The sequence below is a fragment of the Heliangelus exortis genome, chromosome 1 (assembly GCF_036169615.1).
Source record: "Heliangelus exortis chromosome 1, bHelExo1.hap1, whole genome shotgun sequence".
NCBI classification, from domain to species: Eukaryota; Metazoa; Chordata; class Aves; order Apodiformes; family Trochilidae; genus Heliangelus; species Heliangelus exortis.
Genome location: NC_092422.1, coordinates 194,825,707 through 194,851,861, shown reverse-complemented (window position 1 = coordinate 194,851,861; position 26,155 = coordinate 194,825,707). Strand labels below are relative to the sequence as shown.

The window sequence follows — 26,155 nt, the reverse complement described above, 5'->3', positions numbered from 1 at the left end:
GATCTGGAGCAGAATTTTTGGGTACTCTGAGGTTGGAGCATGTGTGATCTGTAATATATTTGCAAGAGGCTGGTCCTAGACTTGTATCTGGAGTGGGTTTGTTCTCACATCGTTCAGCATTGATAATTATGAATATCTTTAGTGGCTGCAAAGAGATCTAGAATGTCTCTTCTTTCACCTGAAAGGCTGCTGATGTTTTGACATAGATGGTCTGATTATTCTTCTCTTTCTTGGCTTGTTCCTGCAGATCAATCCAGTGACAGGTCCTCGTGAAGGAGGGACCAAGGTGACCATCCGTGGGGAGAACCTGGGGCTGGAGTTCAGAGATATTGCATCTCATGTCAAGGTGGCTGGAGTGGAATGCAAACCACTGGTGGAAGGGTACATCCCAGCAGAGCAGTAAGTTGGGTGTGTGGCAGAAAAATAGCCACAGCACCCCTAATAACAGCCATTGCTACCTGCAGCTTCTTCCAAGGAGCCCATTTCAGCCAACTTTGGAAGTGTGGGATGGAAAATGCCATTTCTCACAGCTCAGAAGCTCATCATTCATTTATTTGGGTTGCATATTATGGTAATCCTCATGGCAGACAGTCTAAAGTTAACTTCCATGGAACAGCCACCAGAAGGATGTTCAGTTCTGGGGTTTGGGGCAACAGTCCCAAGAAGCAGCTTTTCTCATGCATTAAGCCTTAAAGCTGCTGTCCACCATCCAAGGAAGAAGAACAGAAGGACCTCTGGGGTCAGACCTCAGCTCAGCCTCTGTCTCCACATTGAAATGAAGCTGTGTTGATTTGGAACCTATTTTGGTTGGAATTAAACGATCTTCAAGGTCCCTTCCAACCCAAACCATTCTAATTTACATTAACTGAGCATTTACCCCATCAAGCACCAACAGCCAAAAACCACCACACTCTAAAAAATAACTCAGGCCACAATCTGGAGCCTGGATTGGATAGAAGAGAATGGGTTAGGTCTACAGTCCATTTCCCAGCAATGTTGGCTTCAATTCCATCTTACCCAGCTCACCAAACCATCCTTCAAACCTTCCTTCTGGTTCATATTTTCTCTACAGGATTGTGTGTGAGATGGGGGAGGCCAAGCCCAGTCAACATGCTGGATTTGTGGAAATCTGTGTGGCTGAGTGCAAACCAGAGTTCATGGCCAGGTCTTCCCAGCTCTACTACTTTATGGTAAGCTCTGTGAGAAATTATCCTTGGTCCTGAAGCTCCTCAGGCTGTGGTTTCATTGCTGTGTTGTCCTTGGCCATATTCAGTCTCTGAGATCTCTGCTGTCCTGAGCACACCAAGTTGTTCCTTCCAATTTCCCTTCAAAATCTCACTAGGAGCAAAAATAGCTTGCCTAATTAATGTTTTAACAATCTAATAATAGTCCAGATTATTAGTCCAATTTCAGTTACATGCAGTCATGGTCCAAATTAGTACAGAAAATCCTCATTAATAGTTAAAATTGCTGTACAGGAAAGAAAAAAGTTAAGGGAGAAAGGAAAAAGAAAAGATAATGAAAAAAGGAAAAAATTTTCCTGGTATCTGACCTTTCCTGAGTCTGATGCTCACCCTACCAGCATCCCTACAGGTGAGGGCATCTATCAGGGGTTGCCACTCATCATCAGCACCCTGAGGTCTTCAGCAGGATTGTGATGTTCATGGTGGGGTTTCTGCAGCAGGCAGGAACCTGGAAGCTGGGGTTTTCCTGCATCTCCATCCCCAAAGATTAAATATGTCCAAAGGAAAAGAGGGGAGGGATTCCGGTGGTCAGTGCTCCTTGTTTTATAGAGACTTCTGGGGCTGAAAAATTGTCTTGCCACCCCTTCTGTCTGGGACATCAACTTGAAAAGTAGACAGAGGGACTCTGAGCCTGGTTCTGGACTTCTACTGCTGCAAGTTCATCCTGACACTCTCACTTTGCCAAGGAAGAGTTGTGAGAAGCCCAGCACACTCAGCTTGGTTTTTTGCTCCACTTTCTCCTCTTCTACCAACACTCCTTGTCCAAACTTATCCCTCTAAGGCCCCTTGCTGGGGAATACAAGCATTACTTGGCCTTGATCTGGGAAGATCAGTGGAGGTTTGAGGTGAGAGGCTCTCTTTGTTCCCATCAAAAGCTCTCGACTCCTGCAAGAGAATGGGTCTTTTCTGAAATTATCCACATGCTTGAGCAGGTTGGGTTTTGGGGGTATTTTTTTTGTTTTGTTTTGTTTTTTTTAATGGTAGGGGGAACCAGTAATGAATGCAAATAGCTCAGATTTTCCTCTTGAACTACAGAAATTTCACTGTGTTTCTTTATATTCTGTGATTCCATTTTCTGGCGTCCCTCAGGTGGAGGGGGCAAAGAAACACCTTGAAGAGATAACCCCCACTAGGCAGACAGAAGGGTTCTTTCCAGGACATTACACTTCAGTGTGTCCCCTTTGCTACTTTGGAAGTTACTGTCCAGTTTTCATCACCCTTGTCCACCCATGACAGCTTTTCCCTCTGCTTGTTGGCTTGCAGCCATCCCAACCATCCATGAGTGTGAAGCCAAGGGGGTTTTCTCTGCTGAATGCCTCAATATCTTTGTGCAAGGCAGAAAAAAAACACAGATTCTCTCCAACCTGCCCATCATATGCCCTCCCCAATGTCTGTTGCCTTCATAGCCAGGGTTTGTATTTGTTAGCACATCTTGGCTTCCTCCCATATTTTTTCCAGGGGGATAGAGATGTTGTTTCAGGCATCACAATGTACCTTGGAATCCTGCAGTGGGGGGTGGCAGCATTAAGGGAAGGAAGATGTTTGAAAGCTAAGGAAGGGCATCACATGGGAGGTAAATGTTGCTTTTTGATGCATTAAAAAATCCCTTGGAAAATTGCTTTTCAAAAGATTTCAAGCAAAAGAGGATGAAATTGGGCCAATAGGTTCAGCTTTGCTTCCCTGTCAGGAATTGCAAGAGGTGGTATTTTGAACTCAATAGAGAATTAAATTTCAGGGATTTAAAAACGAGATAGGTTGGTTTAAGAGATGCTAGGACAGTTCTTCTCTGCATTTCTAACCAGATCTTTAACATTCAAAATGCTGTTAGTTTGTTTTAAGGTCATCTCTGATCAGAAATGAGAGTTGTGTTGGAGAGTTCAAGAAGCCAAAAAGCAAACAAAGAATTTAATTGCAGGCTGAAATGAAACATATAATGATTTTAATAATTTTTAAGGTATTAGTTTTGTTGCCATGATTATTGTCATGGTCTTTTAATAAAAAGTTAAAAAAAAACAACCTTCACTTTTCAATTCAGATGCTGAAACAAGTTTGCTTTTATTCTGGCTTTGAATGAGAAATATTATGAATATTATGAATCAGTGCAGGTGATGTGGGATCCTCTGCATCTTTTTGGAGTCTGTTCCTTAAATCCTTGTCTCAGGAGAACATTTCCAATGTGTCTCCCTTCTTCTCCCTTCCATCTTTCCCTTCCTGCTCCTACTGTGGAATTTCTAGAAGGGAAACCCAAGTCCACAGGTCATGTCTGAGTCACATCTTGCTCTGCCCTTGCCACCAAGAGGAATGAAGTGAGAACCAAGGTCTTGACATGCACCATGAGGTCAGTTTAGAGATAGTTCTGGTGGCAGCTTCTCTGTGGGACAGGTCATGGGGAGGAGATATTTGAGGAAAGATGGGGACAAACTTTTCAGCAGGGCCTGAAATCCCAGAAGAAGGGGCGATGTTTTTAAACAGAAAGATCCAGATATAAGAATGGAATTTTTTGGTGAAATTTTTGGTGATTTTTTTGCTGTGCCTCTCTGGGCACAGCTTGCCCAGAGAGGTGGGAGATGTTCCACCCCTGGGAACATTCAAGGTCAGGTTGTATGGGGCTCTTAGCAGAGGGTTTAGTCTATATGACATCTCAAGGTCCTTTTTAACCCAAACCCTTTTTGTGATTCTATGAAACCAAAGGGCTGGGGAGCAGAGGAAGGCAGGCAAGACCCTAGGAAGACACAGAAGATTTTCTGACACCTTTCTCTCTCCTTGTCACTGTCCACTTCAGCCTACTACAGGTTCCCTTAGACCTCCTTGCATTTTCCATCACCTTGCACCAGCAAGGAAATGGTAAATAGTCTGGAGGATGAGTTTTAGTGCAAACATGGTGTGCATTATTTATGAAGGCCACCCTGAATAATTAATGGTTTATCACAACTTAGAAAGCATAGCCACAAATCCTTTTGTAAGGTTGGCAGGAGTCACAGCAAGGCTTTGCCAAGCAGCATTACTGGTGGAGTTCTGGTCTCCTAGGATCTTTGGAATGGCATGGACACTTTTCATACCTCTGGGGAGAGGGTAGGAAAGCTCTTTGGGAGTGGGACAAGGGATTTGGGTTTCTAACTCAAATGGTCCTCTCTGGTTTGTAAAGCAGTTTTCATCACATCATGGGGAGGTACCCTAAAAATGGAGCAGCACTCACCTACCCTTCCTGTGCCTTCTCTCCCAATGATACCAGGCAGAGAATATTCCCAGACAAGTATAAGGACCAGGGTGGTTTTGGTTTCTTAATGTCTTCTTTCTTCTTTTATGTCCTCCCCAACCTTCAGCAATTAATAGGTGAGGGACTTGAAGCAAAACCATTGCCAAACCATCATGTCAAAACCAATCAAGTTTAAACACAACAAGCATCCAGCCCTGACAACAGATTTGTCTGCTGAGCTGGATGACAGGTTTTGATGTTCAACTCTTCCTCCAAGTCTTGGCTTCAGTGTTGGAACAAAAGCAAAGTGGAAACTTTGCTGCTCTTAGCTGGAGGGGAGCAGGGACAGAGAGGACTCTGCAAAACAGGGACCTGTGTTGTGTGTCAGTTTTATAAACATGGATTAATGGTTTGGAAAGCTCAATAAGGTGACTGTGATGTACCTGCTTGTTCAGAGGTGCTGAGCTTCAAGCATTTATGTCATCTCTCTTAAAAAGAGGGGGAAAAAATAATCTTCATTTAAATGCATATAGTAGCTTTTCACTTGGGACTGAATGGAAAGTTTTTCTATTAAAATGCAAATGAAAGAATAAACTGTAACTCTGAATTTCTCCCTGAAAATGGATGTCTCCTCTCTGCATTGTTGTAGCAGGGTGATCCCTGCCTTCAGAGTGCAAGTATTTTATCTTGATTTGGGGAAGAAGGGAGAGCAGGAAAATAAGAAAAAGAGGTTTGAGATTTAGGGGCCCTAAAGGAACTGTGTCTCCTTTCTGATGTATTATGTTTGAGAAAGAGGCTTTGGACAATCAGCAGGGAAAGGTGTTCATCTTTTGTGGCTTTAGGATTTCTGAATACATCTCAAGATCACCATGCAGGACACTCGTGCAGCACTAAGCAGTCTCAGCATCCAAGCCTGATAAGGAAAAGAGAAAAGGTTTGGGGTCATGCAGTGTGGGGTCATGGAGTGGGCATGTGGGAAGAGGCAAGACATGAGCTCAGATGCTCTGCTGAACCACAGCACTCCTCTTTCCCAGGGAAATAAAACCCATGAGCAAAGGGGAAGCTTTTAGGCATCTCTCTGGAGCAATGTCCTGTTCCCTTCTCAGAACAATAAGGGTTACAGTAACCTCCTCAAGGACCCATCATTTTCATCACTCGTGAGCTCCATTGCTTGGAGCTGGAAAGTCCCCATTAAGACCCAATCAGACAGTTCAAGACCTGGTTTATCTTGCAGAGGTGGTGCTGTATGTTGGCAAAAAAGCCACCTGCATTGGGTCAAACAAGCAGTGGAGATGAAAGAGTGTGGCTCCAGCTGCTCCAGAGTATTGGAGCTTTGGAAGCACAGAGTATTTCTGAGCAGGAGCAAAGGCAGGGCTGATTTACCAGGGGCAAAGAGAACAGAATGGAATTAGCTCTAAACTCATCTCCTCAGACTTGTCATTCAAGAAAAGTGCTTTTGATACAACTCTTCCCATTCTGGACTCCTCTGCTGGCCAGGAGATGTGGTCATCTTCTAAAGTCCAGCTAACACATGGTTAACCCTGATTTAGAAGGGGCAAGAACAGACTGGAGTTAGCTCTAAACTCATCCCCCCAGACTTGTTATTCAAACAAAGTGCTTATGATACAACTCTTCTCATTCTGGACTCCTCTGCTGGCCAGGAGATATGGTCATCTTCTAAATGATTAACCCATGGGGATGCCTACCTCTCTCCATGACTAAAATGAGAGAGGGAAGGTACCAATCCTCTCCTTTGCTGTTTTTAACTCAACCTTTTTGCCTTCACAGACTTTGACCCTCTCTGATCTCAAGCCGAAGCGGGGACCAGTGTCAGGTGGCACCCAGGTGACAATAACAGGCAACAATCTCAATGCTGGCAGCAATGTCATTGTGACCTTTGGGAGACAACCCTGCCTCTTCTACAGGTACAGCTGAGTCTTTCCTACTGTCCATGCTTGAGTCTGAAAGATGAGAGCAGTTAGGCAGGAGATGTCTTCTGCAGCCCTGTCCCCCAAGTGCCTCCCTTTGCTCGTGCCCATTTCTATTCAGCAATGGGAGTTTTGCATTCTGCACCATGTGTGAACTTCCTGCGTGTGTTTTGGGGCTGGAGAATAGGATTAATTTCATTGTTTTGATCGATATTTGATGTGTTTTTTCCCAGGGACCCTTGGCAAATTTCACTGAAATTCTCCACGGTCCCAGGTTTTGCTACTTGCTGGGGGAGTCCGTGGTTTAAAAGATTCATTCTCATGTCCTTGCTTTAGCAGAGGTGGCAAAGAAAATCTGACAAAGTCAGTTGTGACTATTAAAACCCTTCCCTTTTATCTCAGGGTAGTTCTGTAGTGCTAAGAAATGGACGATTTGCAACATTTCAGCTCTGGGTTGGCTCCTGCTCAATCAAAGCTCCAAGAGGCTTAATGTCAGTGTTACCTGCTGAATGTTTCCTGATCCCTGTGGGAATCAGCCTGAATCCCATTCCCAGGAGCTCCTGCAGCTCAGAACTACCCAGTGCCATACATTTTGCTGCCAGTATCAACAGAGGCTGAAGATGAAGCTGGCACATTTCTCCCAGCATGTCCTTGGCAGAAGAAATATTCATTCACAGGAGACTCAGGACCACTGACCTGGGGCAGTGCCCTTCCCTCTCCTGGTTGTGGGGCTCCTGCTTAGCTGCCTTTCATGACTCTGGTGTGATTCAGCCTCTGTGATTCAGCATCTATAATTCAGGAGGGTGAAGTCACAGCTTGAGCTTTAAAAGGTCAAGTGAGAATCACAGCTGCTTGGAGATGTTTACTGAAGAAGCTGGAGGGGTTTTAGGAGGGGCTGGGGGTTTGAATCTGGAAAGCACCTGGAGGATGCAGGCAGGGAAGGTGTGTGGTGCTCTGCTGCAAGGGAAGGATGCACTCTGCACTTCCCAGGAAATGGTGAAGGTCAGGTTGGATGGGACCTTGAGCAACTTTGTCTGGTGGGAGGTGTCTCTGCCCATGCAGGGGGTTTGGAAATAGATGATTTTCCAACCTAAACCATTCTGTGGTTCTATGAAAGCTTCATGCAGAATCCTCATTGAGTATAATCATAAAATGCTTCCTACTATATTAGCACCTTCCATGCAAAGGTAGCATCCCAGGCATGCTGCAAACTGCACTAAAAAAAAAGTTTACAGTCCTAATGCAAAGGAAATTTTATTACCCCAGGATAATAAAGCTGAGGTGCAAACACCCCTTTTTCTCAGCTGCTGCTGCCTATGTCTGCGGGCAGGAAGGAAACATCCATCAAGTATTTAATTGCACAGGAATGCTTCTGGAGAGAGGGCTGGTTTTGGACTTCCCTTGGGGTCCAGTTTTCACTCTGAGACCTGAGAAATGATGGCCCTTGTGCTTTATATAAAATCAACATCACTCCCTCATATAAATGTGTCACATTTTCAGCATATTCCTTTATCAGTGAGTTTCACTACTTCACAGTGCATAGGTTAAGGTCACAGAACATAAGAGCAAGTAGCTGGGATCTTTCTAGCACCATTTATTTTGCTGCTGACAGCTCCTGGTTTATATTTACTTGCTTCTGCTCCCAGGAGATCCACCAAGCACATTGTCTGTAACACCACTGCCTCAGATGAAGGCTTTGAGAAGGTGAAGGTGTCTGTAAGAGTGGACAAGGCTAAAATCCATCAGGAGTTGCAGTATGAGTATGTAGAAGATCCAACCATCCTGAGGATCGAGCCTGAGTGGAGCATCTTCAGGTGAGCATCCCATGGACACCTCCTGCCACCTCTCATGGTTATCTTTTCCTACCTCTCATGGTTTTCTAATTCATCACTGGTTTGTTCATGTTGGTCCTTGATGCAGAAAGGTCTTGCCAAGCATTGTGCTCACTAAGAAACAGTTTTGTGCAGAGCTACTTCCAAGAGCCCAACACCATGGAAAGACCAAGAGGCCAACAGTGTGTTGTGTATTCCTTGTGACACCTTGAATTCTCAGTGTCTCTCTGTACTGATGTGTACCCTGGGACAAAATGTCCACAGAATCTAGTGAGGGATGGGCAAGAGCAGGGCCCTTCCACCAAACCAACTCCAGGGAGTCCAAACCTAAATGATCCTGTACCCAGGCTTCACTAGCAGAGCAAAACTTTCTCCCTTAGTGCAGCCAAGTCAGATACCAATGTTTGCTTTGGAGACTTCCTGTTTCCTTGGAAAAGGGAGGTGCAGAAAATTTCCAGCCTAGTTTTGGAGCTTTTTCCCTCTTGACTGCAGCCACCCTCTTGATCTCCAGCACCAGGATCCTCCTTGTCTGAGCGATGCTACATCCCTCTGGGGCTGCTTAAACTATTCAGTTGTGTCCCCAAAAATCCTGCAATTCCTACTGTTTCTGGTCATGAGTGTTCTGGGATAGGTCCATAGTTTTGCCTGGCAGCAGAACCAATCACTGCTATCTTAAATCTGGACAGAAACATCATAACTGTGCCTGGAGGAGTCAATCTCCCATGGGTTCCTACCTTCCTCACAGCCTTCATGGACTTCATGCCCCTGTATTCAGCTCTGGTGAGGCCACACCTCGAGTCCTGTGTCCAGTTCTGGGCCCCTCAGCTCAGGAAGGAGATTGAGGTGCTGGAGCAGGTCCAAAGGAGGCAACTGGGCTGGGGAAGGGATCCAGCACAGATCCTCTGAGGAGAGGCTGAGGGAGCTGGGGGTGTTGAGGCTGGAGAAGAGGAGGCTCAGGGGAGACCTCATCACTCTCTCCAACTCCCTGAAAGGAGGTTGGAGCCAGGGGGGGGTTGGGCTCTTTTCCCAGGCAACTCTCAGCAAGACAAGAGGGCACAAGAGGTCTCAAGTTGTGCCAGGGGAGGTTTAGGTTGGACATTAGAAAGAATTTCTTTACTGAGAGGATGATCTGATCAGCCATTGGAATGGGCTGCCCAGGGAAGGGGTGGATTCTCCGTCCCTGGAGATATTTCCAAAGAGCCTGGATGTGGCACTCAGTGCCATGGGCTGGGAACTGCAGTGGGAGTGGATCAAGGGTTGGACTTGATGATCTCTGAGGTCTCCTCCAACCCAGCCAATTCTATGATTCTATGATTCTATGACTTGCTGGTTTAGGACTAAACATTTTTGGCCACCATACCTGAAATCCCCAGGGATTGCCTCCAGAAGTGAAGCCCAAAGGGAGCCTTGGTCCCTGCTCTATCAAACACCCTTCCTCCTCATCAAGCATCCTCTTCTCTTCATCCCATTGATGCTGCTTCAGTGAATTCAAAGCCTTTACATGAAGGGATCTAAGAGAAACATTTGCCCTGGTTGTAGAAGGCATCTAAACTCTCAGGTTTCATCCAAATGCTCTCAGAAATCTGCAGAAATGACCTCAGGAAGGGGGAAATTGGTCATTAAATGCTTTGGTATTTCCTTGAGAAGATACAAAATAAGAAATTGTAGTCTCCTCTCATTCATCCATAAGAGCTCTCTGCTTCCCTGTCATACTGGACTGATTGGAGTAACTGGGGATTAGGAGCAGGGCTTGTAAATCCCCCCAGTTCAGCTCTCATCCAGAAGATGTTTTCACAAATCAATTAATGCCTTTAATTACCGGGAGGGAATTTGCCGATTGAGCCGGATTGAATCTTTGCCCATTGGGTTTGAAGCTTTAGTGTCTGGATTTTCCATGTGGGGGTTTTATTTTCAGTCAGAGTTCAGGTTATCAGTGGAATGAGAAATCACTTTACTCCCTCCCTTATGAAAGTGAATTCGGTGCCAGTGAAATGGTGCACAATTGACAGCTTAGGAGAATGAATTCCCCTAATATATCTCCCAAGAAGTTGCAGCATGGGAACATTCCTAAACCAGGCTTCAGGTCTGGCTGGGAGGTGAGAGAAGTTCTCCAGAGCCCTTTGGCTCCTTGGTTTCTCTGCTAAAGCTGCCAGCAAGAGATGAAGAAACAACCGAAGGGATGTTTGAGGTGTATTAACAAAGCTTTGCCCATCCTGGGGGTGTAGGGACTCCCCATCCCATTGCTTGCTGCCTTGAATCTCTCCATCACCTCACCCTCTCCCATTGCCTCACCTCGAGTCCTGTGTTCAGTTCTGGGCCCCTCAGTTCAAGAAGGATATTGAGGTCCTCGAACAGGTCCAAAGGAGGCAACCAGGCTGGTGAAGGGACTCAAACACAGATCCTATGAGGAGAGGCTGAGGGAGCTGGGGCTGTTCAGCCTGGAGAAGAGGAGGCTCAGGGGAGACCTCATTGCTCTCTACAACTCCCTGAAAGGAGGTTGGAGCCAGGTGGGGGCTGGTCTCTTTTCCCAGGCAGCTCTCAGTAAGACAAGAGGGCATGGTCTTAAATTGTGCCGAGGGAAGTTCAGATTGGATATTAGAAAGAATTTTTTCACAGAAAGGGTGATCAGACATTGGAACGGGCTGCCCAGGGAGGTAGTGGACTCTTCGTCCCTGGAGATATTTAAAAAGAGACTGGATGTGGCACTCAGTGCCATGGTCCAGTGACTGCAGTGGTAGTTAATCAAGGGTTGGACTCGATGATCTCTGAGGTCCCTTCCAACCCAGCCTATTCTATGATTCTATGATCCCACCTCCCAGCATAAAGGAAATTAAGAAGAGGTGCTTGTTTAGTAGGTGCCAGCTTACTAGCAGGGTTTCTAGCTGCTAGGATGGATGACCAGGGCTCTACCTGTCTCATCTTTCAGGTACATCCTCTACCTTTTGTTCTCTTCAGCATCTCTGAAATCAAAAAGTAACCCCCTGAGCATTCGCTGGTCCTTAATTTTCCCCAGATCTACCCCTTTTCATCCTGTTTTTGTGCCCTCATCCAAACGTGAATAACCTTGGAGGAGGGCACAGGGTGAGAAGATACAATATCTAGGATTAATGCTGTGGTTCAGAGTGTATGGAGACACTTTTTAAGCCCTATAACCATCATTTGGGGAGCATCATCCACGTAATGGAGAGAAGCATTAGACTAAAGCCTTCACATAAAGCTCCATGAAAGTGCAGCCAACTCCAGCCCTGAGAATCAAGCAAGAAATAACTTAGTCAAGACCTGTGGATCTGGAGATAGGCTGAGGAGGCTGTCCCTCAATATATTTGTTATATCTTGGAATTCATTACAGCAAATCCACTGTGCTTCTCTGATCCATCACTCCTAGTTGTGGGGCTAAGCTGTTTTGAAGGGTAGGTGATTGCCACTAAACCAGCTTTGCAAAATTAGGGAATGAATGTACTGAGCCTGGCTTAAAATCTTCTCGAGTGCCATTTTCCAAGACAATAAAGAATAGATTACTGCTAATTTACTCAAAAAAAAAAAAAAAAAAAAAAATTGAGTCATGCTGGGCTGGCAAGTAACTAGAATTTTATGAGGCTCTGTTAATACTTTTGATCTGAATTTGATTTGAGTTACATCCAGGAATCATCTGAGTCTGCAGAGAGAAAATTATGCTCAGAGCTTTTGGGAAAATAAGGAGTGAAATTAAGAAAGCTCCTGGTCTTGGTACCTCTTTGTTTGCTGGGCAGAACCATGTCTCTGGGTTTTGAGCTGATCTGGGCAAAAAGAGCCATGACCAGAGATTCACCTGCAGCCACAAAAGGCAATGTCTGGTGGTTTTCATGCATAAGGAACTATTTGATTTACTTGGTTTGCAAGCCAGAGAGAGTTTGGGAGTGATTTTATGTCTTCAGCAAACACAACTGGATTTATTTATTATTTTCAGAGAAAATGCCCCTCTCTGATCCAGTGTTGTGGCTGTGGTTTGTAACTGTGGTCTGAGGCTGGAAGTTCAGTTTCCAAAACAAATACAGAATTTTTAACATGTGGGTTAAAAGCTGTGTGTAATTTATTGATTAAATAAAAGGATTTATTTATACATACACACACTTGTATATCTGTACACATGCACACACATTATATGACTGAAATACATAAAACCTTCAGCTGAGTAAAGATACAAACTCTTTCCTAGTTTGAATCTGCAGAGATTCATAATATTAATAAATAATAATAAAAATTATAAAGGCTGGCAGCCAAAACCCCACAAGTACCAAGACAGTGGGGAAAGAATAATTTTGTTTATACACTTCTGGTTTCTGGTGAGCTCTCTCCCTGGGTGATACCAGGAATATTTAATGTGATGCTGAATTTTGGGGAGAGGGCATTTTTTTCTGTAAGGCAGAGAGGGAAAGCTCTGCTGGAAGTGTATGTATGACTTCAGAAGAGGTCCTCTCTGTGTTAAAGAGAACTCAACCACCTAAGCAGACCTTATAGAAATGGCAAAATGTGGGTTTGCCCCATAAGATTTCACATTATGTATTTCCCATCACAGCTGATAGTTCCAGTGAGCAAGAACCTGAGGCATTCTTCAAAACTCAAGGTCAACATTGTTTTAATTATGGATCAGTCTATACAGGTATTTCTTGAAACAAATGAACCTCTCAAAGAAGTGTCACAGGAGCACCTGGTAAAAGCTACAGGGGTGACAACGCTCTTTGGAAGAGCTCAAAGACTTCAAATTTAGTCTTCTTGGTTACATAGGTTAGGTTTAAACAGGTAAGGGCTTCTTCCAGGTCTGTTCCTTGGTCCTGAAGCCAGTGAGCATGAATACTCATCATCCACAGCACCTGTGATCTTTCCTCCTTCTAAGGAAGTTCAGCTTCACTTCTCCTGCTTCTTGGATAAACTCCTTGGTCTTTGTCATCCCTTGAACCATGACCAGGGATTGCCTGGGGTAGCGTTTCCAGTTTGTCAGCATCTAGAGGTAGTGACAGGATAAAGAGAAGTGGTTTGAAACTGAAGAAGAAGAGGTTTAGACTGGAAGAAGTTCTTCAGGAGGAGGGTGCTGAGACTCTGGAACAGATTGCCCAGAGAAGTTGTGGCTGCCCCCTCCCTGGAGGTGTTGAAGGCCAGGTTGGATGAGGCTTGGAGCAACCTGGGCTGGATGAGAGGTGTCCCTGCCCATGGCAGGGAGCTTGGAGGAGATGATTTCCAAGGTTCCTTCCAACCTCAGCCATTCTGTGATCTACGACCACCAGCCAGTGTTTGAGGTGCTGTCCTGGCCACTTGGTTGATGGGTGTGGGTACAACCAGAGGGGGTGAAGCACAGTGTGTGACCTGACAGCTACACTGCTGAGCAGACATATGGATTTGCACCCATTCCTACATCTGATTAACAATGGAAGATAAATGAGGAACAAATAAAACAAAGGTCAGAAGTAGGGGAGACCTCTTGGCCAAGACAGGCTTTTCCTTCTGGTGCATTTCTTCCCTGTTGTTTTCTCTTGCACTTGTTTCATCTCTCACATATGCCCAGGTTTACCTGGAGGCAGGGAAGGGATTCTGAGCTTTCTTTTCCCATTCCCATTCATTTCCACATGGCCTCCCCTCCCATTCTCAGTAGAGCACTCCAGGAAATAAATTGCAGCCTGGATGGTTGCCAAGGGGAATTACAGAGGCAGGTGCTGAAACTGAGAGGAGTACTCAGACTGGGAAACCCTCTGAGATGGGGCTGTCTGTTGATGATATTTCCTCCTCCTCCCCTGGCTTTGTGAGCCCTGACAGGGTTTTTCCTTCTCAGACAACTCTTCCCCCTTCAGCCCTTGCATCCTCCACCATAGTTCTGCAAAAGGAGAGCTCATTCTGGTAGAGCAAAGTTTTTCCAGGCTGGGATGGCCAAAGCTACCTAAGGTGAACCCTTTCCCTCAAGTCAAGATGAAGTTCAAAGTCACATCAGCTCCAAATAAAAATTTAAAAAAACACACACACAAAAAAACAAAAGAAACCCCCCCCCCCCCCAAAAAAAAAAAAAAACAAAACAGAAAACCCAAAAACTGCTGGACACAGGTGGAAGAGGAAGAGGCAAAGGGAAGAAAAGAAAAGGGTGTCCCTGAAAGCTGTTTCCTTCTGGTGACAGTGATTGCAGAGAACAAGAAGGGCTCCATCTACATCTATATCTCCCCATCTCAAAATGGGCTGGAAGAGATATTATAAAAGTAAGAAAATCAACCAGAGACAGGGTTATGCATCATCTTTCTCAGGACATCTGTCCTTGCCTGAGCAAGGGGACACCAAAACTGGCAAACTCTTTTCTGTCATATGTTGGATCTAACACACGTGGCAGAACTTACCTGATGGATGGCAACTGAGCAAAGGGTTGAAGGTTGAAGACTTTGGCTCAGTGTCTTCTAGATGCTGCAGAACCAGGTTCCTGGCAGCACAGGAACATGTGCACTGAGGTGACATTATCCTATCCAAGCTGATGGTTTTAGAGAAGGTTTAATATACAAGATGGGACTTACCAAGGGTACTTACTTAGCCAAAGTAACCCTGAATCCTCAAGAGTTTTTACAGGACTGTGTCCAGTTCTGGGCCCCTCAGTTCAAGAAGGACAGGGAAGTGCTTGAAAGAGTCCAGCGCAGAGCTACTGAGATGATTAAGGGAGTGGAACATCTCCCTTATGAGGAAAGGCTGAGGGAGCTGGGTCTCTTTAGTTTGGAGAAAAGGAGACTGAGGGGTGACCTCATCAATGTTTTCAAATATGTAAGGGGTGAGTGTCAGGGAGATGGAGTTAGGCTTTTCTCAGTGGTGACCAGTGATAGGACAAGGGGTAATGGGTGTAAATTGGAGCATAGGAGGTTCAAGTTGAATATCAGAAAAATTTTTTTTACTGTAAGGGTGACAGAGCCCTGGAACAGGCTGCCCAGGGGGGTTGTGGAGTCTCCTTCACTGGAGACATTCAAAACCCACCTGGACACGTTCCTAGGCGATGTACTCTAGGGGGCCCTGCTCTGGCAGGGGGGGTTGGACTAGATGATCTTTCCAGGTCCCTTCCAACCCCTAGGATTCTATGATTCTATGATTCTATTGGGGGTTTGGGGTTTCCTTTCTTGACTGATCAAGCAGATGTAGCCGGTGGACCACTCTGAAGAGCCCCTCCTAAATTTCCCACTTTTCTTCTCCCTACCAAGCTTCTTGTTGCTGAGTCCTAACACTGAAAAAACACCCAGATGCTTCTTGGTGTGCCAGTTTTAGCAACCATCTGGTTTTACATATTTGTCCTCTTACAAATGAATGGAAAATTATTTGTTTTGTTTGGATTTGCCTTCCTACGGGACTACGAGATGTGGTCAGACACTTTTAAATCAACCTTTAGGAATGCAGATCACCCATTCCTGGTGCAATCAGTCCTGATATCTGTTAGATGTCTTCATGCCTTTCTTTTATTTCCTCTTCTTTAGTGGCAACACACCCATTGCAGTGTGGGGAACTCACCTAGACCTGATCCAAAACCCTCAGATCCGGGCAAAGCATGGTGGAAAGGAGCACATCAATGTGAGTATGGCTGCTGGGATCAAAAGGGGCTCTGAATAATATTTTGATAATATTTAAAATAATATTTTAAATATTTAAATATCACATTTAAATATTTAAGTATTTTAAGTAATATTTTGATACCACTCTATCCACTTCCTGAGTTATTTGAGAACCTACAAGGGTCTACTCAGGTTCAACCAGTTGGATTTTCAGCCTCATTAAACTCTTGGTGACCACTGAAGAAACAAAAGCAACCCTGTAGAGGCCAGCAGGGTTTTACCAAGGTCTGGGAGGACAAGAAGCTCAGAAGGAGCCACTTGCCAGTAGCTGATAAACAACTCTAGATAGAGCTGTGAAAAAAACCCCTTCAATTAGGGGAGCTTGGAGCAGGCAGTACCAGCTTGTATCTACAGTAGGTTGGAGGATAGGGAAGGGAAACAGCATCTGAAAAGGCATAGGCTGTGTATGAACACATACACACACACTTTTAAGGTGATCCCCAGAGGGTGAGATCTGATTGCAGGGTGGTGCTGAGGCAGCCTCTGCTATATATATATATAAAAAAAAAAAAAAAAAAAAAAAAAAAAAAAGAAATTAAAAAAAAAAAAGAAAAAAAGAAAAAAAAAAAGAATTATCACTTTCCAGGAGTAAGTGAGGTTAGGGGGAGATGAGAAGATGCTGCCACTGGTAACCCCAGAGGCTGTGGTCTGGTCCCTCAGAGAAAAGGTGCAAGATGCTCAATCACAGTGCAGACTGCTTCACACACACCTACCCCAGCAAACCTTAATTCCTTCCCACCTTGCTCGTGTGATGGGTTTGGGTTATGTCTTATGATAACCTGTCTTATGATAACCAAGAAGTTAAAGCTTGGACTCAGTGAACTATGAGGTCCCTTCCAACCTGGCATTCTATGATTTTGGCATTCTGTGCATCTGCTCCTCCCTGTCCTCCAGCAGTAGCTATGGTAGCATTTCCATGGGATGTGTCTGCCCACCAGGAGGTGTGGGGTCATTTTCCATAAACTCTTCTTGTGTTGGATTGTTTTTTCCAGAACTGTGAGGTACAGAACAGCACAGAGATGACCTGCCAGGCTCCAGCACTGGCTGTTGACCCAAACCACCAGTCTGAGCTTGCTGAACGTCCAGAAGAATTTGGCTTCATTCTTGACAACGTGCAGTCCCTGCTGATCCTCAACAAAACCAACTTTACCTACTACCCCAATCCAATCTTTGAGGTCTTCAATCCCTCAGGAATCCTGGAGTTGAAGCCAGGAAGTCCCATTATACTGAAGGTGAGATGGGGATCCAAAGCCTAAATAAGGAAGGACAAATACATGGTTTCTGCTGCCTTTCCATGCCCACCAGCACCCCACACATCCCAGCAGCATCCCAGTTGCAGTCCAGAAATTTCCTTCACTCATTGCACTTACCATACCTCACCATACCAGAGTCACCATCTGAGTCACCACTGAGCATCTGCCAATACCCATAATTGAAAAATATAAACTCCTGCAGCAGCTCCCTGTGTGCAGCCTAAATTTATACCACGGCTGCTTGCCAGAGAAGGACATTTCCCACTATTGCAACAGGGCTGGTAATGAAATACCCACGTCTATTTCTTTCCTGGGTTTTCAAAACCTTCCTCTCACCCCTGGTTAGATCCTCCACCAGTCCTTTCTGTCATCTGGCCAGCAATAGAGAGAAGGAATTTTGTGATTGAACATTTCCATATCAGTGCTTGTGTGTGATGCATCTGCAAAGAAATCCTTTGCAGAATTTCCCCCCAGAGCTCTGTTTTTCTTGCCTGACTATGTTTTGTGAGGGCCTCTTGTGTATACACAACATTTCTCATGTAGTTCCAGAGAGAGAGGAGCAGGGCAGACTGTTCTGACTGATGGCAGCCTGTAGCCATCCCTGCTGTCCTCTCTGCACCACTTCCTAAATCAGTTTTTCCTCTCTGAGCTAGCAAATGGTGGATCACAAATGTCAAGTGCCAGGTTAAAACTTATGGCACAGGAACAAATCTCAGAATCACTGAGGCTGGAAAGGACTTCTGAGATCAAGTCCAGCCTATACCTAACACCATCACACTGGACAGACCATGGCACTGAGTGCCACATCCATCCTTTCCTTAAAACACCTCCTGGAATGGTGACTCCACCACTTCCCTGGGCAGTCCATTCCAATGCCTCATCACCCTCTCCATGAGGAAGTGCTCCCTGATATCCAACCTAAACCTCCCCTGGAGCAGCTCCAGGCCATTCCCTCTCCTCCTGTCAGGAGTTGCCTGGGAGAAGAACTTGACCCCCACCTGACCACAACCTCCCTTCAGGTACTTGGAGAGAGTGATAAGGTCCCTCCTGAGTGTCCTCTTCTCCAGGGTAAACACCCCCAGCTCCCTCAGCCTCTCCTCATCAGACTTTCCCCCCCAGTCCCTTCACAGCCTCCTTGCTCTCCTCTGGACCTGCTCCAGCACCTAAATCTCCTTCCTGAAGTGAGGGACCCAGAACTGGACCCAACACGCAAGGTGAGGACTCACCAGTGCTGAGTACAGGGAGAGAATTCATTCCCTGGAACTTCTGGCCACACTATTCCTGGTACAAGCCAGGATGCCACTGGTCTTCTGGGCTACCTGGGCTTATTTCTGACTCATGTTGGTTGTCACCCATCACTCCCAGGTCCCTCTGTGCTGTGTCACCCTCCAGCCACTCTTCTCCCAGTCTGTAGCTCTCCATGGGGTTACTGTGGTCAAAGTGTAGGAAGAGGTGGAGAGTCAACTCCTTCCTGATGTTCTGTTTGTATTTTTTTTTTTTTTTTTTTTTGTGACATTCCTTTCTATCCAGGGCAAGAATTTGATCCCACCAGTGGCAGGAGGGAATGCCAAGCTCAACTACACCGTGCTGGTTGGTGAGAAGCCCTGTGCAGTCACTGTGTCAGATGTGCAGCTCCTCTGTGAGTCCCCAAACCTCATTGGAAGGCACAAGGTGATGGTAAGTGGTGCTTGAACCTCATCAGGGTTTCATCCATGGGTGGGTTGGAAGGGCACACCACGGCTGAAAAGCTATCAGAGATCACCCTGGAGTTTGCATCACCATTTGCCTTCCATAGATTCCATAAGCATCAGAGAGCCTTCTTGATATTTTAACCCCACCAAGAATAATTTGGAGGAGTAGAAGACTCACCTGGAGATCTTTCTGGACAGTGAGAAACATTTCATAATCAAAACCTTTCATGGAAGTTTGCCTCTCTTCTGTTTCTGTACAGACTGTAGCAATCTCAGATGCTCACATGAGTTAATGGATGCAAGATATTCCCTACATTAAAAACTTTTTTTAATTCAGTAATTATGACCATGCTGGTGGTTGAAATTGACCTTTATCTAGGAGAAGAAAAAAAAACAAAAAAAAGAAAAAGCTGGACATGGACTCTACTGTGACCAGGATCTGAGGTTTTGACCTCTACATAACTTTGTATATTCTTGCACATCCTTCCTGGAACCTGTGAGAAATGGACCAACAGATTGGACTGGCTTCTCCTCTTCTCACTGATGATTTATTCACTTTTTTTTTTTTTTACTTTCCCCTCAGTGATTTGCATTCCTCTGTGTTGTTGCTTTGTAAAAAAAAAAATTGCATCTGCAAATCCATCTGAGTTGTACCAAGCTGTAGGGGGAAACACACCAAAAGCTACAACTGACAGGGGACATAGAGACAATCAGTGCTTCTCCTTCCTTGTGACCAACATTTTTCCACCTCTCTGTTGCCCTCCCAAAGCTTTTTCTGTCACATATTTATTTATTTCAGTGCAGTGAGGCTCAGAGACATCCATGAAGACCCACTGCGTGGCTTTTTTACAAAAGAGCTTTCTGGGGACTTGTAGAAAATAGAGTTTACTGTGACCATTTTGGGTCTCATTTGTGACTTCTGCTGGGAGACCTCACACTGGCTACCTAACTTCTTTGTGCCAAAGTTTGTTATCTGGAAAATACAGCTAGTAATCCTTTCCAGCCATGCAAATATACCATGGCTCTTCATTCATTGTAAAGCACGTTAAGACACCAAGAGGAGAATAATGGAGAGATTTTCTCTGTGTGAATACCAAAGCTTTCAAACAAGGCAATGTGTTCCCTGTCATTTTCGTGAGTATAATTAAACATATGGTTCATCAGAGATGGACAGAGCCAGTCCTGGAGAGGGAAAGCTCAAAGTCAGGTGAGCAATAATCAACCCCTGGGGATCAGGGCAGATGAACATCTGGTCAGGTCTTACTAATTGGGAAGACTTCCCTGCTCCTGTAGCTGGGGACAGCTTAAGTGAAGCCATTGGGAAAAAAAATAATCCTTTTTTGAGGCCTTGATCAAACAAGAAATGCTGCTGGAAACATAGGAAGATGATCATGTTGAAGCCTGTTAATGAGCATAAAAGTATTAGGAGCAAATTACAGATTTCTCACTCAACTGGGGCAATACTTTGACAGCATCTGGGCTGGGACCCAGATACAAAAGGTCACCTGTGATGGAGGCCAGTGCTCAAGGATGGACTTTGTATCTGGAGCTTAGCAGGGGGACAGCTGGGCTGGGAAATGCCTCCTCCAGCATGGCACAGCATCTCTGCTGCTTGGTTTGGTACCAAATGTGTCCCCATGTTTCACATGAATGTCACTTTGATGGTCAGGATAATTGACAGGTAGCTCTCCCAGGTCCTCCTCTGTTTCTGCCAACAATTTACTATCTGACCTTGAGTGAATTGCTGAACAAATCCTTTCTTGCAAAGCGAGGTGGCCAAGATGTGAGAGGGGACCATGGGAGTGAATGAACCATAACAACACTGAGATTATTTCTTTGTGAAGCAACAGTGACAATGACACACATTGATGTCAACATGTTTTTGATCTAGTTCTGCTCTCTTTTATACACTGACAGAGTTATGTATTTGAAAAAAAAAAAAGAACTGAGCCATGGTTTAAAAAGATTGACTAAAACTCAAAGGTAAGCTCTTCTCCAAGGAATAAAAAGAGACATGAGGAAGATTCATGAGTTAACTCTGTTGGAGAAGGTCTGCAATAAGAAGTGGAGCACATTTGAAGGGTTGCTGGTATTTAATGTAGGCATTTAAGTATGGAAAGTCTCCCTGGACTCCTTGTGTAGTCAATGGAGAGATGGTCAAGTATAGGAATTGGTGTTCAGGGAACAACTCATCTCATCCTAAGGTAGACATTCATTTACCTTTGGCCAGAGCAGACTTACTCTAGGAAAAACACTGCCACAGTCAGGTTTTGCACAACAGGAACTCCTGAAATGCCTTAGGGTGTCCCCTAAGACTTTGCTGGAGAAAACTGGGTATTACTATAGTTCCATTTAGAACAAATTCATGATTAATAGGTGTAGCAGGGGGACAATTTTTTGTTAGGCAACAAAAAAGGCTCATGTCCTGTCTTCTGGAAAGTATAAATAGCTTCCTTTGGAAACACTCAGTGGCCCAAGAAATAAAGTGAGGTTCTCTCTACATACTTGCTTATTTTTTTATTTTAAATACTGCAGCCTTCTGTGCTTTCTTCTTCAAGGGACAAATTCCCTCAGATCATGGCAGTTTGATTTCTGGACTGTGAGACCTTCCCAGTGTTGAAATCACCTTTAGAGAAGAACAGACCAAGGCTAACTCTGTTAGAGCCCTATCTCTAGGAGCCTAGATCCCCTTAGAGCTAATGGAGAGAAGTGGGAACTTCCACTGAATAAAATGTCTCATCCTTGTGTCAGAGGAAGGGTCAAAAGCACCTCACATAAATCATATTCTAAAAGTGCCTTTTTTTACCCTCTGTATTGACTCTGAAAGCAAACTGTGATGTCTAACTCAGCTGTGCAGGTCAAATATCTGCTGAGAGGACTCCCACCAATGGATACAAGATGTTCTGTGAGCTTTGGGGATGGACCTGCACTGGGGCTTGATTCTTTGATTGCGGTTGATACTCTGAATGGACTTGTCTGACTGCAGGGTTTAGGGGAGAAGGGTCACAGAAAATTAAATATAATTTATTTTAATTCAATAAATTAAATATAGTTTATTTCTTGAGCCACTGTGACAGGAGGGAAATTGTGCAAGCAAAAACTGGGAGGATTTGGGACAGTGGTCCAGGGCAACAACCTCCAGTGCATACATTAGCACGAGGTGGGTTGTTTGTCTTCTCTACTGAGCATTCCACACAGCAATCCCAAACCTCTGGGCTTTGTAAGGGAGCTGGGCTTTGTGTCTTGAAATAAATGGGAAAACCAGTTACTGCTGTGTCCTCAACTTACCTGGGTGCCAGGTTGTTCCTTTGCCACTGAAGATGCTCCACAAGTCATCAATGTCATGCTTCAAGAATGGTCATTTTGAAAGTCTATTTACCTGGTCAGATGAGCTGAGGCTTGGTTTAGTTTCTCATTGTGGACATTGCTGTTTTCCAGAACCCATGCCAAAATGGCATGAGAGGACCTTATGGATGGGAATCAAGTATTTGGGACTAAGGGAATGGAAAACACAAACTGCAACCTAAACTGACATAACCAGGGCACTGAGCCTGGTGAGATTTGTCTCACCACAAGTGCTTTGATGGTTGAGTTTTGAGTCACTCTGTCAACAGAGGTGTTTCTATAGGATCTTTCAGCTATTTTAAAGATCTTCTCTGCCCAAGGACATAATAATAATAGTTTAGGAAGAAATTCTTTCCAGAGAGGGTGATCAGGCATTGGAATGGGCTGCCCAGGGAGGTGGTGGATTCTCCATCCCTGGAGGTTTTTAAGAAGAGACTGAATGTGGCACTGAGTGCCATGGGCTGGGAACCATGAATTGGATCAAAGGTTGGAGTTGATGATCTCAGAGGTTCCTTTCCAACCCAGATGCTTCTATGATTCCATGATAATCCATTTAGCTTGGGAGGCAAGGGGAGGTCATCATTCAGGTCATCCACATCACATCTGGCTATCAATGGGGTGACAAATGCTGCACCCAGATAGCCCTCACATCATTCAGCCTTAATCAGGGTGCTCATAGAATCATAGAATGGTTTGGGTTGGAAAAAACTTTAAAGATCATCCAGTTCCAACCCTCCTGCCATGGTCAAGCCAACCTCCCACTAGACCAGTTTACTCCAAGCCCCATCCATCCTGGCCTTGAACACTTCCAGGGACGAAACATCCACAACCTCCCTGGGTAACCTGTTCCAGGCTCTCACCATCCTCACCGTAAAGATATGAGGGGGCACCTCTGCGGTCCTCCTTGCTTAGCAGTTTCAGCTCAACTCTTTCCTGCCTTCCTTTTAGGCTCGTGTTGGAGGGATGGAGTTCTCCCCAGGGATGGTCTACATCTCTCCAGACAGCCCTCTCAGCTTGCCAGCTATAGTCAGCATTGCAGTGGCTGGGGGGCTGCTCATCATCTTCATCGTGGCCGTGCTCATCGCCTACAAGCGCAAATCCCGAGAAAGCGACCTCACCCTCAAGCGCCTGCAGATGCAGATGGATAACCTGGAATCCAGGGTGGCCCTGGAGTGCAAAGAAGGTAAAAAGATCCCTTGAGTATCTTACCATCCAGCTCTGGAGCCCCCAGCACAGGAAGGACATGGACCTGATGGAGCGGGTCCAGAGGAGGATAACAAAAATGACCAGGGAACATCTCTCCTAGGAAGACAAGTAGAGGGAGCTGGGGTTGTTCAGCCTGGAGAAGAGAAGGCTCCAGGGAGACCTAGTGGTGACCTTCCAGTATGTGGAGTCCTACAGAAAAGCTGGAGAGGGACTGTTGGCCTGGAGTGATAGGATGAGGGGCAATGGGTTTAAATTAGAGAAAAGCAGATTTAGATTGGATGTTAGGAACAAGCTCTTTACCATGAGGGGAGTTGAAAAATGGAAGAGGTTGCCCAGGGAGGTGGTTGAGCTCTCATCTCTGAAGATATTCAAGGTGAGGCTCTCTCAGAGCAACCTGACCTAATTAAGTGTACAGGTTGGACTGGGTGACCTTTACAGGTCCCTTCCAACCCCACTTATTCTATGATTCTATAAGAAAGGAAGGGTGAAGCTGTGTCATGGTTGGTGAGGAGAGGCATCCAGCCACAAAGCTTTGAGCCAAAATGTCACAAGGAAAAAGAGTGTTGAACCCTGTAGGTATGGCTCAAGCCTGGTTCTACTCTGACTTTGTCTGTTTTCCCTGAGTCCATCCTTCCTCCACCCTCTCCTAACAGCATTTGCTAACTCAGGGTCCAGGGAGAGCCTTGGCACATGTCCCCAAGGAAAGACTGTGTTATAGGAAAGGGGAGGCTACTCTTGTCCACCCTTTTCATCTCCACCTTGCTTCTCCACTTGTACTTTAGTCTCAGGCATGAGACTTTGATGGCTTTCCCCTCACAATGAGGGAGAACTGGATTGTCATTGCTACCTGAGTCATCCTTTGTTTCCTGACAGCTTTTGCAGAGCTACAGACAGATATTCATGAGCTGACAAGTGATCTGGATGGAGCTGGGATCCCTTTCCTTGATTACAGAACCTACACCATGAGGGTGCTCTTCCCAGGCATTGAAGACCACCCAGTCCTCAGAGATCTGGAGGTAAGAAGTCAACATCTCCTGCTTCTAGCTCCTCTCATGCCTCTCTCTTCTGTCCTAAATGCAAGAGATATTTTTTTAGTGATGGGGACATAATGGGCTCACCTTGCTGTGTCCTACCACAGCCAAAACAGCTTCTCATCATAAACCCAAGTTGAAGGGGAAGATGATCTTAGATGTTAAATTCTGTTTGGTCACCAATCTCTTTGGAAGAATCTCACAGATTTGTGTGCATTGGGACTACTGTATTAAACTTCTCCTTCATCTTCATCTTTCTGGGGTTTGTTTTTCAGGCTGGATTGATTAGTTACTGCTGTGCAGGGGACAGGAAAAAAAAAGAAATTGCATGAGAAATAACCTGCAGCCACTGAAGGAGGTTCTCTGCTGCTCTTTGTGGTTTGCATGAGGTCAAACCCCATAGCCTCAGTCTGCCCATCCACTGTTCACATCCCCTCCACCCCAAATCTCTGGACCACAGCAGTGAGAGGACAGAGAAATATTGCCCAGCATTGTTGGGGTTTACACATAGCTTGTTTTACCCCACTGGTGACAACAGGTTTGATGGAACCAGGGTTGGGGTCTCCCCATGCTGTAAATCTGCTTTGGGCATTGGCAGATGGAAGGGCTCTGCTTAGGGCCAGAGAAACAGGGGATGCACCATGGCCAGGGTGGTTGGCTGAGCTCTCTGCAAAGCCTTTGGCAAACTCTGAGCTTCAGAGAGGTTCTGGGCTGGGGAGATTGCTGGAGGCCAAGCCTGGGGTTAGTTGGCAGCAAGATGGAGCAGGAGCTGGCATGGGCTGTGCCATGCTTGGCTGGCTGTGTCATCAGGGATTGTGTCATCTTTGCTCCTTCCCTTCAGGAGAGCCAAAATTCATCCAACTGCATGGAGAGAATCGTTTAAAAGCCTGATCTGACAGCAAGGAGGACATGTAGGGTGGGGTAGGAAGCTGAGTTACACTTTGCCTCCTAAAATAATTATCCTGGGGGTGCAGGCTTGGTGGCCTTGAGCTGCTTTCCCTCAGGAAGGGCAGCTCAGCAGCTTCAGCAGATGAGCACAAGAGATGATGATGATGATGATGATGATGATGATGATGATGAATCTCTCTCTCACCTATGCATCCACAAACACTTTCATCATACCCACAGCCAATTTGCATCCCTGCATTTGTTAACCTCAGCCAGCTGACCAGAGCTGACCCCTACAGAGGTTTTAGCATGGATGTTCCCATATGTTGATACATGCAAAGAACCACAGAGCTCATGTTCCAATCTGCCACCTCTGATCTCTTCCTCCTTTCATTGCATTCATTTTTTTCCCCCCTTAATCCTCTGTAAAGCCTCAGCAGCTCTTTCAGTGTCAATATCTTTGGTTCCCAACATATCAGGGAAGGCAGTTTCCATCCTGCTCCTTTCTCCCAAGCACCAAGAAGGATTTGCTATTTATTCTAAAAAGCCTTAGCATGGGTCCTGCAGTGAGCAGGTCTTAACTTACTTCCAGTTCATTTGCTAATGAACTGCTTTCAGATGCACTACAAAATACTTTTCTTGGGTTTTGTTGGGGCTTTTTTTTTTTTTTCAATTCTCCATAATAATCCAGGGATAGACATATTAATGTTCAAGCAAGTGAGCAAAAATAATTATTGGCAGGATGGGTGGTAGTGGTTGGTTGGTTGGTTGTCTCAAGCTCTTTACTAAGTAATTTATTTGCTGTATGCAAAGAGAATTAAGCATTCTAATTTCCAGAATGCAAAAGTAATGACTCTTTAAGGGGCCTTGCATTACTTGGTTCTTTAAGCATGCCAAGTTTTCAAAGTGCCTGATCTGGATGGTTATTAATACATTCCTCACT

The 26,155-nt window shown here is 45.3% G+C and overlaps 1 protein-coding gene across 2 annotated transcripts in view; it reads left to right on the top strand.

The window, feature by feature from the left end:
- The window catches only part of PLXNA4 (plexin A4), a 504,022-nt gene that overhangs the window by 430,856 nt on the left and 47,011 nt on the right, over positions 1-26,155 (top strand). For both annotated transcript variants that reach the window (XM_071734217.1, XM_071734218.1), the window contains exons 13-21: positions 248-399; positions 1,073-1,190; positions 6,229-6,365; positions 8,015-8,182; positions 15,664-15,757; positions 16,791-17,030; positions 18,582-18,728; positions 23,036-23,270; positions 24,167-24,309. In XM_071734217.1, coding sequence (XP_071590318.1) covers positions 248-399; positions 1,073-1,190; positions 6,229-6,365; positions 8,015-8,182; positions 15,664-15,757; positions 16,791-17,030; positions 18,582-18,728; positions 23,036-23,270; positions 24,167-24,309 — 1,434 coding nt within the window. The remainder of the gene's footprint in view (positions 1-247; positions 400-1,072; positions 1,191-6,228; positions 6,366-8,014; positions 8,183-15,663; positions 15,758-16,790; positions 17,031-18,581; positions 18,729-23,035; positions 23,271-24,166; positions 24,310-26,155) is intronic.